Source organism: Salmo salar, chromosome ssa10 (genome assembly GCF_905237065.1).
Source record: "Salmo salar chromosome ssa10, Ssal_v3.1, whole genome shotgun sequence".
Lineage (NCBI taxonomy): Eukaryota > Metazoa > Chordata > Actinopteri > Salmoniformes > Salmonidae > Salmo > Salmo salar.
This window is the reverse complement of record NC_059451.1, coordinates 91,529,283-91,546,898: the sequence shown is the minus strand read 5'-3', so window position 1 is coordinate 91,546,898 and position 17,616 is coordinate 91,529,283. Positions and strand designations below refer to the sequence as shown.

Sequence of the window (17,616 nt, the reverse complement as noted above, 5' to 3'; positions counted from 1 at the left end):
ATTCATATTTTTACATACTGTTTATTTAGATACAGTGCAGAATTTGACTTACTGATTTACTCAATGCAAATAATCCACTCTTACAATTTACAATCCTTATTTAGCACATTTCAGCATTTCTTTGCATTGATTTCCAATATATCTGTTCTCTGACTCTTTGAATGAAAGAGTGAATCTTTAGAACTAAAGAACTATATTTATCATAAATAAAATTAAAATAAACTGTTAAAGGACTTGTTTTATCTGTACAAGCTTTATCTTCATTTTGTAATCTCTGGATGGAGTTTAATCTACATTAATTATAGTATAAATATATACAATCAAATGTGAAAAAAGTTATGAAACATAATATATACTGTACATACAAAGAGCTGAATGAGTTGATCTACTCACTGGTAATTAACACATAAAAGGACTTACAGGAAGACCTAGTTACAATCTGTATAATCAAAGAGATCACAGCAGTTCGTAAAGTACAAAGTGGCGTTGGTCACCGTGCTCCAGGAGCCCTCAAATGAGATGGTCCCATTGTTCACAGTGCTGCAACAAAGTATTTGGTTAGATTTGGAGAATGATCTGTAGAGAAACATGTTATATCCAGCTCCTAACCCCTCTTTCACTGAGGTACTTGTGCAAACCTACCTTCCAAAGAGATCAGTACAGCAGTTTTGTAGGTCTATATTTGTGGTGTTGAAAAAGGACGTCCTGAAAACATCCAAACAGTCAAGAGGAGGAACAAAGAGAATACCTGGAGAGGTCACAAAGAAACAAAGTAAGCATGATGCTCCTGCACTCCTGCACATACTAATCTAAAAATAAATGTGTGAGATGACACATCCAGGAGAGGGCAGATGATGAGGAAACTGATATTAAGAATAGTTTTGAAGTGAAAATAAGCACAGACCTGCAATACAGGCATTAATCAGAGACACACAGGTCCCAGTGAACAGGGCTCTCAATACTAAAGAGGAGATGTCGGCTCTTCTGGATGGGCATATGGAGGCTATAAAGTAACATCACAAAATATGGAAATTGTTAAAAATACATTCTGATGGATGGCAACACATGGAGAAAGATAAGGTGGTACAAAGTGTGGAATCTTATACTCACAAAGGCCTCCAATTACCATCCCTAGTGAGCTGAAATTGGCAAATCCACACAGAGCATAAGTGCAGATGATCTCTGATCTGACCTGTAAATGTAGAAACTCAGTATGTTAGAAGATTGTGCTACAACTGTAATGTGGTTATCTCACCTAGCTATCTTTATTTTATTTTAATTCAACTTTATTTAACTAGGCAAGTCAATTAAGAAAAAAAAAGAGTATTTACAATGACGGCCTACCCCAGCCAAACCCTAACCCGGACGACGCTGGGCAAATTGTTCGCCACCCCCACCCTTGTTATACAGCCTGGAATCAAACCAGGGTCTGTAGTGACACCTCTAGCACTGAGATGCAGTGCCTAAGACCGGTGCGACACTCGGGAGCCCTTAAGATGAATGCTCTAACTGTAAGTCGCTCTGGATAAAAGTGTCTGTTAAATGACAAAAATGTAAGATACACTTACAGAGCATCAAAGATACTTCCATAGTACACAGGTCAATACAAAGGTCTTACACATATGGAGGAATGTACATGTGTTGTCAGGGGTTCACCTAGGGGTCATGATAGGGGCTGTACCAAATGTTTGATGTATTATAATAATTGATTGTGCTTATGTTCTATTAAGAGAAGGAGAGGGGTTGTAAGACCCCTCCCTCCTTACATTGACAGGGTCCTAGAATACAGATTAACAATATATACAGTGAGGGAAAAAAGTATTTGATCCCCTGCTGATTTTGTACATTTGCCCACTGACAAAGAAATTATCAGTCTATAATTTTAATGGTAGGTTTATTTGAACAGTGAGAGACAGAATAACAACAAAGAAATCCAGAAAAACGCATGCCAAAAATGTTAGAAATTGATTTGCATTTTAATGAGGGAAATAAGTATTTGACCCCCTCTCAATCAGAAAGATTTCTGGCTCCCAGGTGTCTTTTATACAGGCAACGAGCTGAGATTTAGGAGCCACACTTAAAGGGAGTGCTCCTAATCTCAGTTTGTTACCTGTATAAAAGACACCTTTCCACAGAAGCAATCAATCAATCAGATTCCAAACTCTCCACCATGGCCAAGACCAAAGAGCTCTCCAAGGATGTCAGGGACAAGATTGTAGACCTACACAAGGCTGGAATGGGCTACAAGACCATCGCCAAGCAGCTTGGTGAGAAGGTGACAACAGTTGGTGCGATTATTTGCAAATGGAAGAAGCACAAAGAACTGTCAATCTCCCTCGGCCTGGGGCTCCATACAAGATCTCACCTCGTGGAGTTGCAATGATCATTAGAACGGTGAGGAATCAGCCCAGAACTACACGGGAGGATCTTGTCAATGATCTCAAGGCAGCTGGGACCATAGTCACCAAGAAAACAATTGGTAACACACTACGCCGTGAAGGACTGAAATCCTGCAGCGCCCGCAAGGTCCCCCTGCTCAAGAATACATGCCCGTCTGAAGTTTGCCATTGAACATCTGAATGATTCAGAGGACAACTGGTGAAAGTGTTGCGGTCAGATGAGACCAAAATGGAGCTCTTTGGCATCAACTCAACTCGCCGTGTTTGGAGGAGGAGGAATGCTGCCTATGACCCCAAGAACACCATCCCCACCGTCAAACATGGAGGTGGAAATATTATGCTTTGGGGTTTTTTTCTGCTAAGTGGACAGGACAACTTCACCGCATCATAGGGACGATGGACGGGGCCATGTATCGTCAAATCTTGGGTGAGAACCTCTTTTTTTTTTTACATTTTACATTTTAGACATTTAGCAGACGCTCTTATCCAGAGCGACTTACAGTAGTGAATGCATACATTTCATACATTTGTATTTTTTTTGTACTCCTTCCCCCAGCCAGGGCATTGAAAATGGGTCGTGGATGGGTATTCCAGCATGACAATGACCCAAAACACACGGCCAAGGCAACAAAGGAGTGGCTCAAGAAGAAGCACATTAAGGTCCTGGTGTGGCCTAGCCAGTCTCCAGACCTTAATCCCATAGAAAATCTGTGGAGGGAGCTGAAGGTTCGAGTTGCCAAACTTCAGTCTCGAAACCTTAATGACTTGGAGAAGATCTGCAAAGATGTGTGGGACAAAATCCCTCCTGAGATGTGTGCAAACCTGGTGGCCAACTACAAGAAACGTCTGACCTCTGTGATTGCCAACAAGGATTTTGCCACCAAGTACTAAGTCATGTTTTGCAGAGGGGTCAAATACTTATTTCCCTCATTAAAATGCAAATCAATTTCTAACATTTTTGACATGCGTTTTTCTGGATTTTGTTGTTGTTATTCTGTCTCTTGCTGTTCAAATAAACCTACCATTAAAATTATAGACTGATAATTTCTTTGTCAGTGGGCAAACGTACAAAATCAGCAGGGGATCAAATACTTTTTTCCCTCACTGTATATATATTCATTATAGAGGTTTAATATTGTTCCACAGTTGTTTTCTAGTCTCTCTGCCTCTTATAAAGAAACGTTCTGAGAAATGTGTGACTGAGACAGAACTCTGCAGGGGAGTGTAAGAGATAAGAGACTAGTCAGACATTCCACAATTAATCAACTTGTGGAGTGGACATTTACTGCCTAGGCCTTAGAAAACACTGGAACTATTGTATCTCTCTTGCAAGTTTATATAGCTGTGTATGCATGGGCTTGGTCTGATGAGTAGAAGGTAACGACGTATGCAGTGACATCACTAGGGATGGACTTCGGGTTTAATAAAATAACTTGGGACCTTTTCTATTTTGCAGAACTTACTCGGAAACATGTGTGCTATGTTCCTGTTGTCAACTTCTGTCTGCAATTGCATTAATAAAGGATTTTGAATTATTTAATTAAAGCTATTGTCATAATGCTAATTTCACCAATGAGCCAATGAATGACAAGGAACAAGGAACGAACCCCAACAGTGTCCACATCCACGTTTTGGGAATAATCAGTAATACTACAGTATGCATGTACAGTAGTATTTATGATTTTATGCACATAATAATTTCCAATAAGCACATACAGTATTTGTACACTAATTATAAGAGTGGAGAAAGCATACGCACTGAGATCCATTGCCTCTCATCGCCAATAATTTCATCCAGGCCGTTGACTCTGTTACTCTTCAACTCTGACAGCTTCTGATATGCCAGAAACTCATTGAGGAAGAGCTTGGTGCCGATGAGTTCTGCTACTATGAAACTCTCTTCAAATGGTATCCCCATCATGAAGGCCACAGGCATGAACACATAGGAACAGATTATCTATGGGTGCAAAGTGCAGCAAGAGCAAGGGTTAATAACAGGGTTAATAATTTCCAGTCCATAAAGTATCAACTTTAGATATTCTAATCTGATTTATTTTACACATTTCGGTGATTTGGACATCTTACCAAGGCACATTGAAATAATTATCTTATCTTATTTTCTGATGTGCACAATTATTCAGCCATGCATCACATGCTGTTAAATAAAAAAATGCCAAAGCATGTCCATCACTCATCACGAAGTACTGGGTTAGTCATCGGTGTCAATTCAAGACAGAAGGATCTTTGAATGTGAAATGGGATTAAGGTATGTGGAGCTGCCTGGAGCATACCTCAAATGTGATAGAGGGAAATCCCACCAGGCCTCCCAGCCAGCCAAGAGATGCATTGATGAATGCCAGTATCGCAAGAAATGCTATCAAGTTGACAACTATATTAGCAACAAGGCATATTGATGTAGATGCTCCACTGCTAGCTGCTTCCAAAATGTTCTGTTCATCACTGGGGAGTTAAGACAGCCCAATATGAACCACAGAAAGTCTACTATATATACAACAAAATGCAGGGGAATACATTCGGTAAATGGCAAACACATACACATACACACAAAACACAAAAACACATACCCACAAGCCACTTTGATATTTTGCTCTGATGTAAATTTGCTCTCTTCTGTCTCCGGATAGGACAGCTTGGAGATTGCCAAGGCACATGGGGCAGCCATTACAGAGGCAGATATCAGAGAGGATGCATCAATCTGTGGGGCATTGAGCAATCTCAATCTCACATAACGATGAAGATCAGTCATATTAGAATTAACTGAGACAAAAGATGAAAAACTGGGTGCATTGGAGGGATGACTCTTTGGTCTTACGCCAAATGAGATGAATGCACCCATCACACTTCCTGCAATGGTGGCAAAGCCTCCAACCATGACAGCATGCACTTCAGATTTGGTCATGTCCATCAAATAGGGGCGAATCAGCAATGGGGCTTCAGTCTGATGAAGAAAACATTATAAAGCGGAATGCTTTAATAAAGAATTCTACACAGCAAGTGGATAGAATCAGCTAAGCCTAACAAAGTTGATTTAATGTTTAACGGATGCCCCGCTTCACTTTTTTTTAAAATAATGATTGGAACGATTCATTTGAATCAATGAATTTACAAAAGAATTTGACGAAATGAACAATTACCATACAAATATTTTTAAACAGCTGAAGCAAGCACACATTTTCTACAGGAAATGTACCTTTTTTAGTTTAGCCGTATTTATCTTACCTTAGAAGTGTTTAATTGAATTGCAATGTCCCATAAATTGAATGCCCAAATCAACTTGAAGCATCTACAAAACAAGTTTTGCAGCCACATAATCCAAAACGAAGGCTAGCTAAATATTTTATTCCTAAAATGACTGTTCGCGATAAACAAATGAATAATTTGATTCACATGATTTGAGCAATCATGGTGGACCGAATTATGTGAATCAAATTAATCATTTGTTAATTTGTTAAGATTTTACTGAGTTACAGTTCATATAAGGAAATCAGTCAATTGAAAAACATTTGTTAGGCCCTAATCTATGGATTTCACATGACTGGGAATACAGATATGCATCTCTTGGTCACAGATATATATTTTGTAAAAGGTAGGTGTGTGGATCAGAAAATCAGTCAGTATCTGGTGTGAACACCATTTGCCTCACGTAGCACGTCACATCTCCTCCACATAGAGTTGATCAGGCTGTTGATTGTGGCCTGTGGAATGTTGTCCCACTCCTCTTCAATGACTGTCGCTGGATATTTTTTTATTTAACCTTTATTTAACTAGGCAAGTCAGTTAAGTGTCACGTTCTGACCAGTAAAGGGGTTATCTGTTATTGTAGTTTGGTCAGGACGTGGCAGGGGGTATTTGTTTTATATGGTTCGGGGTGTGTGTTTATGTAGAGGGGTGTTTGATTTATGTATTCCGGGGTTTTGGTCTATGTTCTATGTTAGTGTATTTCTATGTTCCGTCTAGTCATTCTATTTCTATGTTTAGGTCATTGGGATTGGGGCCTTCAATTGGAGGCAGCTGTTTTCGTTGCCTCTGATTGAAGGTTCTATAATTAGGAGTGTGTTTGTTATGGGAATTGTGGGAGGGTGTTTTGTGCATAGCTGTGTATAGCCTGCATTACTGTTTGTCGTCCAGTCGTTTTCTTTTTTTGTATTTTCAGTGTTCTTTATTAAAAAGTTAAAAGGAGCACTCAACCCGCTGCGCCTTGGTCCACTTCCTACGACGACCGTTACAGAACCTCCCACCAACAATGGACCAAGCAGCGGAGGAAGGAGCAGCAGAGGAGTTATCTAGAGTCGTGGACTTGGGAGGAGATTCTGGCCGGAGAGGGCCCATGGTGGAAGGCTAAAGAAGACTGGGAACGCTACTGGGGAACACGGCTGGCAAGGAAGCCGGAGAGGCAGCCCCCAAAAAATTTGGGGGGGCACACGGGTAGTTTGGCTAGGGCAGGCAGTAGACCTGAGCCAACTATCTGTGCTTATTATGGGGAACAGAGGATCAAAGGAGCACCGTACTATGCGGAAGTGCGCACGATCTTGCCTATGCGCACGAACAGTCCGGTGAGAATGATTCCAGCCCCTCGCAAGTGCCATGCTCGAGTGAGAACTCAGCCCGTAGGGGTTGTGTGCTCCAGACCTCCAGTAATGCTTCACGGCCCAGTGTATCCTGTTCCCGCTCCTCGCACTAGCCCTGAGGTGCGTGTTTCCAGTCTGGCGTATCCTAAGCCAGCACCATGCACCAGGCTTCCAGTGCGTCAGCCCAGTCCAGTACATCCTGTTCCTGCTCCTCGCACTAGCCTTGGGGTGCGTGTCTCCAGTCTGATACCTCCAGTACCAGCCCCACGCACCAGGCTTCCAGTGCGTCAGCCCAGTCCAACTCGTCCTGTTCCTGCTCCTCGCACTAGCCCTGTGGTGCCCAGTCTGCCCCACAGGTTCCATCAACTCTCTGTTCCTGATCCTCGCACTAGCCTTGGGGTGCGTGTCTCCAGTCTGGTACCTCCACTACCACCCCACGCACCAGGCCTCCAGTGCGTCAGCCCAGTCCAGCTCGTCCTGTCCCTGCTCCTCGTAGTATCACTGTGGTGCGTTTCCTTAGTTTGGCGCGTCCTAAGCCAACCCCACGCACCAGGCCTTCCGGCAACAGTGCATCGTCCAGAGTGTCCGGCAACAGTGCCTCGTCCAGAACTTCCGGCAACAGTGCCTCGTCCAGAACTTCCGGCAACAGTGCCTCGTCCAGAACTTCCGGCAACAGTCCCTCGTCCAGAGTGTCCGGCAACAGTGCCTCGTCCAGAGCTTCCGGCGACAATGCCCCGTAGAGAGACGGCCCACTGTCCGGAACCAAGAGAGACGGCCCACTGTCCGGAACCAAGAGAGACGGCCCACTGTCCGGAACCGAGTGAGACGGCCCACTGTCCGGAACCGAGTGAGACGGCCCACAGTCCGGAACCGAGTGAGACGGCCCACAGTCCGGAACCGAGTGAGTCGGCCCACAGTCCGGAATCGAGTGAGTCGGCCTACAGTCCGGAATCGAGTGAGTCGGCCTACAGTCCGGAATCGAGTGAGTCGGCCTACAGTCCGGAACCGAGTGAGACGGCTTACAGTCCGGAGCTCCCAGAGTCGCCCTACAGTCCGGAGCTCCCAGAGTCGCCCTACAGTCCGGAGCTCCCAGAGTCGCCCTACAGTCCGGAGCTCCCAGAGTCGCCCAACAGTCCGGAGCTCCCAGAGTCGCCCTACAGTCCAAGGTCTACAGTGACGCGCTTCAGGCCGAGGTATTCAGCAGGGGTGGACTGGTTAGGTGGGGGACTAAGGCCTGAGCCTGAGCCACCTCCACAGTAGGAGGTTTGGGGGGGGGGTGTAGCACGGGAACCGTCGGTGACGGCAGCCACCCTCCCTTCCCTCCCTTTAGTTTGGGGGGGTTTGTTTTTGTGTTTATTTAAAAAAATATATTTGTGTGAGGTGCTTCCGGGGTCTGCACCTTTGGGGGGGGTACTGTCACGTTCTGACCAGTAAAGGGGTTATCTGTTATTGTAGTTTGGTCAGGACGTGGCAGGGGGGTATTTGTTTTATATGGTTCAGGGTGTGTGTTTATGTAGAGGGGTGTTTGATTTATGTATTCCGGGGTTTTGGTCTATGTTAGTGTATTTCTATGTTCTGTCTAGTCATTCTATTTCTATGTTTAGGTCATTGGGATTGGGGCCTTCAATTGGAGGCAGCTGTTTTTTGTTGCCTCTGATTGAAGGTCCTGTGTTTGTTATGGGAATTGTGGGAGGGTGTTTTGTGCATAGCTGTGTATAGCCTGCATTACTGTTTGTCGTCCAGTCGTTTTCTTGTTTTGTATTTTCAGTGTTCTTTATTAAAAGTTAAAAGGAGCACTCAACCCGCTGTGCCTTTGTCCACTTCCTACGACGACCGTTACATTAAGAACAAATTCTTATTTAAAATGATGGCCTGGGAACAGTGGGTTAACTGCCTTGCTCAGGTGCAGAATGACAGATTTTTACCTTGTCAGCTCGGGGATTCGATCTAGCAACCTTTCAGTTACTGGCCCAATACTCCAACCACTAGGCTACCTGCTGCCCCGATATTGGTGGGAACTGGAACACACTGTTGTACATGTCAATCCAGAGCATCCCTAACATGCTAAATGGGTGATGTCTGGTGAGTATGCAGGCTATGGAATAACTGGGACATTTTCAGCTTCCAGGAATTGTGTTCAGATCCTTGCGACATGGGGCTGTGCATTATCATGCTGAAACATGAGGTGAAGGAGGCGGATGAATGTACGACAATGGGCCACAGGATCTCGTCACAGTATCTCTGTGCATTCAAATTGCCATTAATAAAATCCAATTGTGTTCGTTGTCCGTAGCTTATGCCAGCCCATATCATAACCCCACCGCCATCATGAGGCACTCTGTTCACAACGTTGACATCAGCAAACCGCTTGCCCACACAATGCCGTCTGCCATTTTCCTGGTACAGTTGAAACCGAGATTCATCTGGGAAGAGAACACATCTCCAGCGTGCCAGTGGCTATCGATTTGCCCAATAAAGTTAGTTGCGATGCCGAGCTGCAGTCAGGTCAAGACCCTGGTGAGGATGACAAGCTCGCAGATGAGCTTTCCTGAGATGGTTTCTGACCGTTGGTGCAGAAATTCTTCAGTTGTGCAAACCCACAATTGGTGTCAGACAATCCCGCAGGGAAAGAAGCCGGGTGTGGAGGTCCTGGGCTGGCATGGTTACACGTGGTCTGCGGTTGTGAGGCCGGTTGGACATACTTTCAAATTCTCTAAAACGACTTTGGTCGAGAAAATAACATTACATTCTCTGGCAACAGCTCTGGTGGACATTTCTGCAGTCAGTATGCCAATTGCACGCTCCCTCAAACCTTGAGACATCCATGGCATTGTGTTGTGTGAAAAAAAATCACATTTTAGAGTGGCCTTTTATTGTCCACATCACAATGTGCTAAATCCCCTTGAGTTCTCGAGGGATAATTAGGGGGTTACCCTGACCAGGACTCAAACTGTGGTCCCTGTGACTGTCATTCCAAAACCCTTATTCAAAAGGCTAAATGTAACGGTCGTCGTATGGAGTAGACCAAGGCGCAGCGGGTTGAGTGCTCATATTTACTTTTATTGAGACACTAAATAACAAAACAAGAAAACAAACGAACAACAAACAGTCTTGCAGGCTAAACACAGCAGTGCAAAAACAACTTCCCACAAAAGACAGGTGAAAAAAGGGCTACCTAAGTATGACTCCCAATCAGCAACAACGATGTACAGCTGTTCCTGATTGAGAGCCATACCAGGCCAACAAAGAAATACACAACATAGAAAAACCATAGAAATACAAAACATAGAACAATATCCCAAAACCCCGGAACACATAAAACAAACACCCCTCTTACAGAAGAACATATCCCAACAAACCCCAAACCACATAAAACAAACACCCTCTGCCACGTCCTGACCATACTACAATAACAAATAACCCCTTTACTGGTCAGGACGTGACACTAAAATCTCTTGGTAAGGTCACTAGGTGTTTTACTAAGGTTATTTAGTATTTTTACAAATTGTATTGTATTTTGTCATATTTTGTTTTTATTCGCTCGCCTCACTTTTCAAAAAATGTAATCTGTTAAACGATAAATCAACTTTGTATGTCCTAATCCTCATCAATATTACTTTGTAAGACATTGTGAAGTGTAAACATCACTTAGTGTAATTACTACAATGGTGTTATCTTAAGAATATGTATCCTCCAATAATTCTTATATTGAAGTAGGAACTGAAATACCCTCGACTACAAACAGGCAAATGTACCTGTCCAACAAATATGTTGCCTGCAACACTCAAGGTCTCAGTGGGTGAGGTTCCTATCGTTATCTGCATTACCCATGCGATCTGAAAGGGGAAAAACACATGGTTTCTTGTAAACATAAATTATACAGTACACACACAAACCTAGAGCCATATGTATATGACTGTGCCCAAACCTAACACAGAAGCTTCATATAGGGCTTAATGTTTGAAGGTCTCTTACCTTAATGATGAGCCATTGCATTATTCCAAGGAAATAAAGGACTGACATCACACTGCTGAAGAATATCACAATGGGCAAAGCCTGGAGAAGGAACAGGGACATATATTGATCAATCCTGGATTCATTATCAAATAAATAAATGTTTCTAGTACGTCTACTGAACTATTGCTCACTGACCTGAAATGCGAAGATGTTGGATACTAGTGGTCCAAAAACAAATGATGACCCGTTTTTTGTGTAGTTCAAGAATATCTGAAATTTAAAAAACAAGAGAGAAAAGATGATTGCCTGCTCATTTGTATTCATGTCAACAATGATGCTCAATAGTTTGTCATTCCATGCAACTAGCTACAATTGTTACTTACATAATACTGTCTCAAATCAATGGTTAAGACAAAATAGCAGTTTTAGATTAGAGAGTCTGTAGATTAGAGGTCAGGTCGCAGTTGTAAATGACAACTTGTTCTCAACTGACCTACCTGGTTAAATAAAGGTGAAATAAAAATAAATGTAAAAAGTGGTTGTAAATAGCTTCATGGGCCAACCATGAGATTTCACAATGCCTCATAAAAGAGGGACCTCCCAGATACAACGACAACTTCCAGGTAGTCAAGGTATACTCCTTTAAGATAAGGAGCACTTCAGCAACAAGGATACCTGCACTTGTTCTCCAAGCCATTGGAAGGCTGTGAGTCCTGGCTCTGTCCTTATGACAAACAGTCCGATACAGAATTGTAAACCAAGACCCCAAAAAACTGACTTCCATGCCACCTGAAACAGAGACAAACAAACACACTTGACATACTCTTCAAACAATGTTTGGATATGCATTATTGTTTAACAAGGGATTCTCCATAAATTGGTGAGTCAATGGAAGGAAGTGCTAGGCGTAACTGGTAAAAGACATACAAGGCCAAATCTAGTCCACAGGAAATTCAAAGTCTAAAGAAAACAGTCATAGATAAGCAGTTAGAACCAATTATGTGTTATTACAGGTAGACATGCATTATGGGAAAGCCTGTCCACTCTCATTCTGTGATGGGATCGGAGCGATTTGCTGTGACGTTAAGCTTACCTCTGTCCTGTGGGCTGAGAAGATGAAAATGACTAGAATGAACATGCAGACCCCTCCAAATGAGATGAGCTGCTCTGGTCGCTTGCTTGTGTCCACAACGAGCCAAGTCACTAGCAGGAACAGCACCGCAACAACGAAAACTCTAAAGAACCCACAACAGACTCTCAGTCAACAGAGAAAAATACACTCACCAATTAATTCATTTTCTCAGACCATTTAAAGTGTCCATATGAAATAGCTGCTTACCCTATTATCCATCTCCGGAAGTTGTTGAAGCATCTTTGAGCTGGTATGAAACATTTGGTTATGTTATCTCCATGGTATGTCTTCACAAGGTCATAGGCTTTGGCGACAACTGCCAAACTGGTGAGGACCACAAGGGCAGTGGCTCTCTCAAAGTCCAATACGCAGGCTGTGATGAAGTATGCCACGTAGCCTGTGATATAGAAACAAAGGTAACATCAAAAGAGCATCACATTGTTGTGATCAGCAATTGTCAGGGGACTGATTCTTAGAACATTTCACTTTCATAGGATAATTCATAGGATAGAGTACAATTTTCTCATTCAATCTGGTTTTATTTTCTGGTATTTGCACAAAAGTCAACACCTATAATTAGCAATGAGTTTGTAAATTAGAAGCCCAATATGTACATTTGTTAGGGTTAAATTCAAATAAAATACCTGCTCCGAGCAAGCCCAGTACAATGTATTTGATGGTTTTGGCGTGAGTATTAAAGTAATCCTCTGTGGCATTAAGAGGCTTGGAAACCTTACTAAAGAACCAATCAAAGAACAGGTTAGTTACCACGGCATATTACAAACAACCATTCTTATATTGATCTAATAATCAACAAAGACATTACAACTTGTCTTTCTTTTCTGCACAATAGCATGACGTGGCGTCAGGTAATGGACTACGCTTCCTTGTATTTATATTGGGAGGTTTCTCTTATGACTTCATAAACATGAAGAGGACTTTATGAAAAAGGATAGCTCAAGATAAAAGCAGGGACAAGAAGATTATCTGAGGTTGGAATTCAATCAAATAAAAACATTGCAGAAAAATTGTTTTGTCTCTCTCGCTCTGCACAATGTACAGAACATTTACTGATACTAATAACACCATGTTATTGAGTGGGTGAGACAAAACTAAACTAATTTTTATTTGAGTCAAACTTTTGCTGTGAAGTACTGTAGTGTAATTGTGTTCTACATCCCTGCAATGAGGTGTTGATTAAATCTGTTTCTCAGAATCAACATTCAAAACGTTATGCTGATGTGTGTGCACCACAATAAACACTACAAACTTTAGCCCTTTAGTTTGACTGGCATACCTTAAATATAATCTGAATCCTTTTCTTGAGCGCTCCTCTTTGATACTGCTTCTGTTACTAACTGAAATGTCATCCTCCTGAGAGGAATGAAGTGTCTGTTTATTCATCAAGTCACATACTGTACATGTTGAAAAATTTAAGCATGCAATTTTTTCTTTACCTACCTGTGTTTCAAATCCCTCATTGACCACCCCAAGTCCATTAACATGAGACACAACTTTAAGCGCTGTACCAGTGGCTTCTGCTGAAAAAGGGAGGCAATGTTTAGTCATTTGTATTAGCTGTTTGAAAAACAATGTGTTCTCCACACTCAAAGGAGCCAAAAACGTCACAGCTTAAGTCTGTATTTCCTCTGTGAAACACGTTGAGATTCTAGCACCCAGTGAGGGCGAAAGCATTCAAACACTATCCTCATGGTCATCTTGTGGAAAACAGTCCTAAAAAACACACGTTCTATTCAAAACTTCCTTAAACGTTCAATTCAGGAAAACAGGAATGCCATTAACTTACTCATTGTGCGTGCTCTTAGTCTGTGTGACGAATGCTATGTTGCAAAATACTGTGCCGGAAAATATACTCTGCCCTCCTTGAGAAATCTTATCATTAATTAACAGACAAGTTCAAGAGAAGCTTTAATCAGTTTCTCAGGCAGTCCTTGACGTAGGCATGCATGTGGCAAGTTTTGGGATTCATTTATTGATAGACCATTTAAAAGAAATATTAGATTAGAGGCAATCTGTTTACTTTGGAAACCAAATACTCCACTTTGCCCATTGAGCAAAAATAAATAACAGATACGATTTTAGACTTAGGCCTAACCATGTAATAACATCAAATATGCAATGGTTGATTAGACATAACTGACTTTGTTAGGGTTAAATTCCTACTAAAGAGTCCATACAGTATAGTGGATTATTTTAGAATGTCTATCTGGTAAACCCTCCACCCTATCCTCTATATTATTATGTCATAAGTAGAAAAACAGCAGACCTAGCCCTTTTTTTCCTCAAGTACAACCATAACATACATTTTACAGTGGGGGAAAAAAGTATTTAGTCAGCCACCAATTGTGCAACTTCTCCCACTTAAAAAGATGAGAGAGGCCTGTAATTTTCATCATAGGTACACTTCAACGATGACAGACAAAATTAGAAAAAAAATCCAGAAAATCACATTGTAGGATTTTTTATGAATTTATTTGCAAATTATGGTGGAAAATAAGTATTTGGTCAATAACAAAAGTCTATCTCAATACTTTGTTATATACCCTTTGTTGGCAATGACACAGGTCAAACGTTTTCTGTAAGTCTTCACAAGGTTTTCACACACTGTTGCTGGTATTTTGGCCCATTCCGCCATGCAGATCTCCTCTAGAGCAGTGATGTTTTGGGGCTGTCGCTGGGCAACACTGACTTTCAACTCCCTCCAAAGATTTTCTATGGGGTTGAGATCTGGAGACTGGCTAGGCCACTCCAGGACCTTGAAATGCTTCTTACGAAGCCACTCCTTTGTTGCCCGGGAGGTGTGTTTGGGATCATTGTCATGCTGAAAGACCCAGCCATGTTTCATCTTCAATGCCCTTGCTGATGGAAGGAGGTTTTCACTCAAAATCTCACGATACATGGCCCCACTCATTCTTTCCTTTACACGGATCAGTCGTCCTGGTCCCTTTGCAGAAAAACAGCCACAAAGCATGATGTTTCCACCCCCATGCTTCACAGTAGGTATGGTGTTCTTTGGATGCAACTCAGCATTCTTTGTCCTCCAAACACGACGAGTTGAGTTTTTACCAAAAAGTTATATTTTGGTTTCATCTGACCATATGACATTCTCCCAATCCTCTTCTGGATCATCCAAATGCTCTCTAGCAAACTTCAGATGGGCCTGGACATGTACTGGCTTAAGCAGGGGGACACGTCTGGCACTGCAGGATTTGAGAGGTGCCATTAATACAGGTAACGAGTGGAGGACAGAGGAGCCTCTTAAAGAAGAAGTTACAGGTCTGTGAGACCCAGAAATCTTGCTTGTTTGTAGGTGACCAAATACTTATTTTCCACCATAATTTGCAAATAAATTCATTAAAAATCCTACAATGTGATTTCTGGATTTTTTTTTCTCATTTTGTCTGTCATAGCTGACGTGTACCTATGATGAAAATTACAGGCCTCTCTCATCTTTTTAAGTGGGAGAACTTGCACAATTGGTGGCTGACTAAATACTTTTTTTCCCCACTGTACATGTCTCATAAAAGTGCTCTTTGAAAAAATATGACACATTTAAAAAGCTTTAGACAAATATGTACTTAAAAATGTCATCTAAAAGATTGCCTATTTCTTTCAAGTCACAAACGCAGTGCTATTTGCTTCTGTACACAAGATGCCAGTGTTGCACAATACAAATTCTGTTATGTTGGTTTGTATGGACAGTGTAGACAAATATTTGTATAACTTAACCCAAGATAGACCATAGCCTGTCGTTTCCAATGGGAACAAATTAGTCATTGTGGGCAGAACAATCAAGGAGCGGGGCAGAGCCAAGCACGAGCTAGCGAGATCCTATAGGCGCGTTCTAGCATATGTTTGTATATTTCTGTTAGGGAACGCCTACTCTGAAGTGCACATGTGCAATAACTAAATTTGCCATTGCACTTCTAAACAACGCAATTTAAAAAAACAACTTTGGCACAGGGTAAATACTACATAACTTAGTCCACTCTGTTCATAACAGATTCTAGTTTTGGGAACAGAAAACTGTATTGAGATCAAATGTTTCATTAATCAGAAAATGTGCATAATGTTGGCCAAAATCCATCTCTCTCCATCTTCTCCCACTGCTGGCCACTAGGCTTCCTCTCATCACCATATTTTGTAGTGAGTGGATACGCCAACCGGATGATTCACACTTATACATCCGATGAAATATCTGGCTCATTGTTCTGTGCTATAACTGCAGTCCAGATCCTATATGCTATTGTCTTCAATAGGCCGTTTAGTTGTTTTTCAACTATACAAACTCAACTCACTTAAAGGGATACTTCCGGGTTTTGTCAATTAACTCGTGGATACCATTTTTATGTCTCTGTATGCAGTTTGAAGGAAGTTGCTAACTAGTGCTAGTACAATTGCTATTTAGCGTGCTAGTAGATACCCATAGACTTCCAGTCATTGCGCTAACACTAGTTACTGCACACGGAACTACCTTTAACTTCCTTCATAGTGGACAGAGACAGAAATGGTATCCACGACTTCATCTGACTCTTGGGAAGTAGATACAAATCCCATTACCAAAATCCCAAAGTATCCCTTTAATATTCATAATTTGTTTGGAAAGACGGATACATACATCTCACATTTGAAAGAAGCAGAGAAGGAGAAAACCAGTTCCATGAGTGCATCTAATGACAGCTATTTGTTCTACTCATTACTGCTCACAACTAAAACAGTCTCAGACAGCAGACAAAGTGACAAAGTGCTAAGGAAATGGAGACAATCTAGCTGAACCGCATAAAAATCAACTGGCCCTCAAGCCATTCCAGAGTAGGATGAGAAATTGAGAATACATTACTGGTAATTTAAAAGTAAGCTCTGGCGATGTTCACTGGCTATAAAGCCATATTTGAATACAATGAAATGTATTAACAGGTGTTAATGACCACATTTATGGATTTTGCTGGAATTAAATTGAGAAGGTCATGAGTCACTGATTTGGTCTCACCTAAGTGTCCTTTAGCAAATGATTCCAAGTAAATAGCGTATGATTCATACCATTTCCTTGTATTGTTTATAGATACATTTATAAGCAATACATTATAACGGCATGATTTGACACATTTTTCTATAGTCTCCAACGGATCTGTTTTTAATGTATTAGAAGAAACATTTTATGACATAGTAGCCATTGTAGAAAAAGCACCTTGTGTAATTGAAGATTCCAATAACCAGAATTGGTCTGGCAAATTCAGTTGCCCATTGCCAATCTATTTTGAGGCCCAGGGTGTGCTCAATGTGTTAAGTGTTCACAGAAGCAGTTATGGAGCTTAGCATCTAAATTTGCCCTAAAAAATGTGTAATTTTAATAAGACTGATTAGTGTTCATCCACTGAAAGTCAAATCCTAGCATGAACTGGTAATAAACACCAACATAATGTTATTCATAAAGAATCAGTGAAATACATTAATGTGCAAAGACTGCACTGTTAACATCATCTGAACTTTAGCAGCCTGGATAGGATATCCAGAGACC

At 41.6% G+C, this 17,616-nt stretch overlaps 1 protein-coding gene across 2 annotated transcripts; it reads right to left on the bottom strand.

Moving 5' to 3' along the window:
* Position 1: 1 nt before the first annotated feature.
* Positions 2-14,054, bottom strand: slc28a1 (solute carrier family 28 member 1). 2 transcript variants are annotated; one of them, XM_014124831.2, is made up of 18 exons: positions 13,885-14,054; positions 13,539-13,618; positions 13,375-13,451; positions 12,722-12,813; positions 12,285-12,474; positions 12,039-12,180; positions 11,621-11,734; positions 11,141-11,215; positions 10,964-11,044; positions 10,744-10,824; positions 5,233-5,358; positions 4,985-5,115; positions 4,691-4,859; positions 4,159-4,356; positions 1,111-1,192; positions 905-1,003; positions 643-748; positions 2-540 (listed from the first exon to the last, which is right to left on the bottom strand). In XM_014124831.2, exons 1-18 carry the CDS (start codon positions 13,886-13,888, stop codon positions 429-431), a joined length of 1,959 nt encoding a protein of 652 aa, XP_013980306.2. In that variant the 5' UTR covers positions 13,889-14,054; the 3' UTR covers positions 2-428. The 2 variants fall into 2 exon arrangements, with proteins under 2 accessions (XP_013980306.2, XP_013980307.2); XM_014124832.2 differs by having other exon boundaries at positions 13,539-13,615; positions 13,885-13,914.
* Between the last annotated feature and the right edge of the window lie 3,562 nt (positions 14,055-17,616).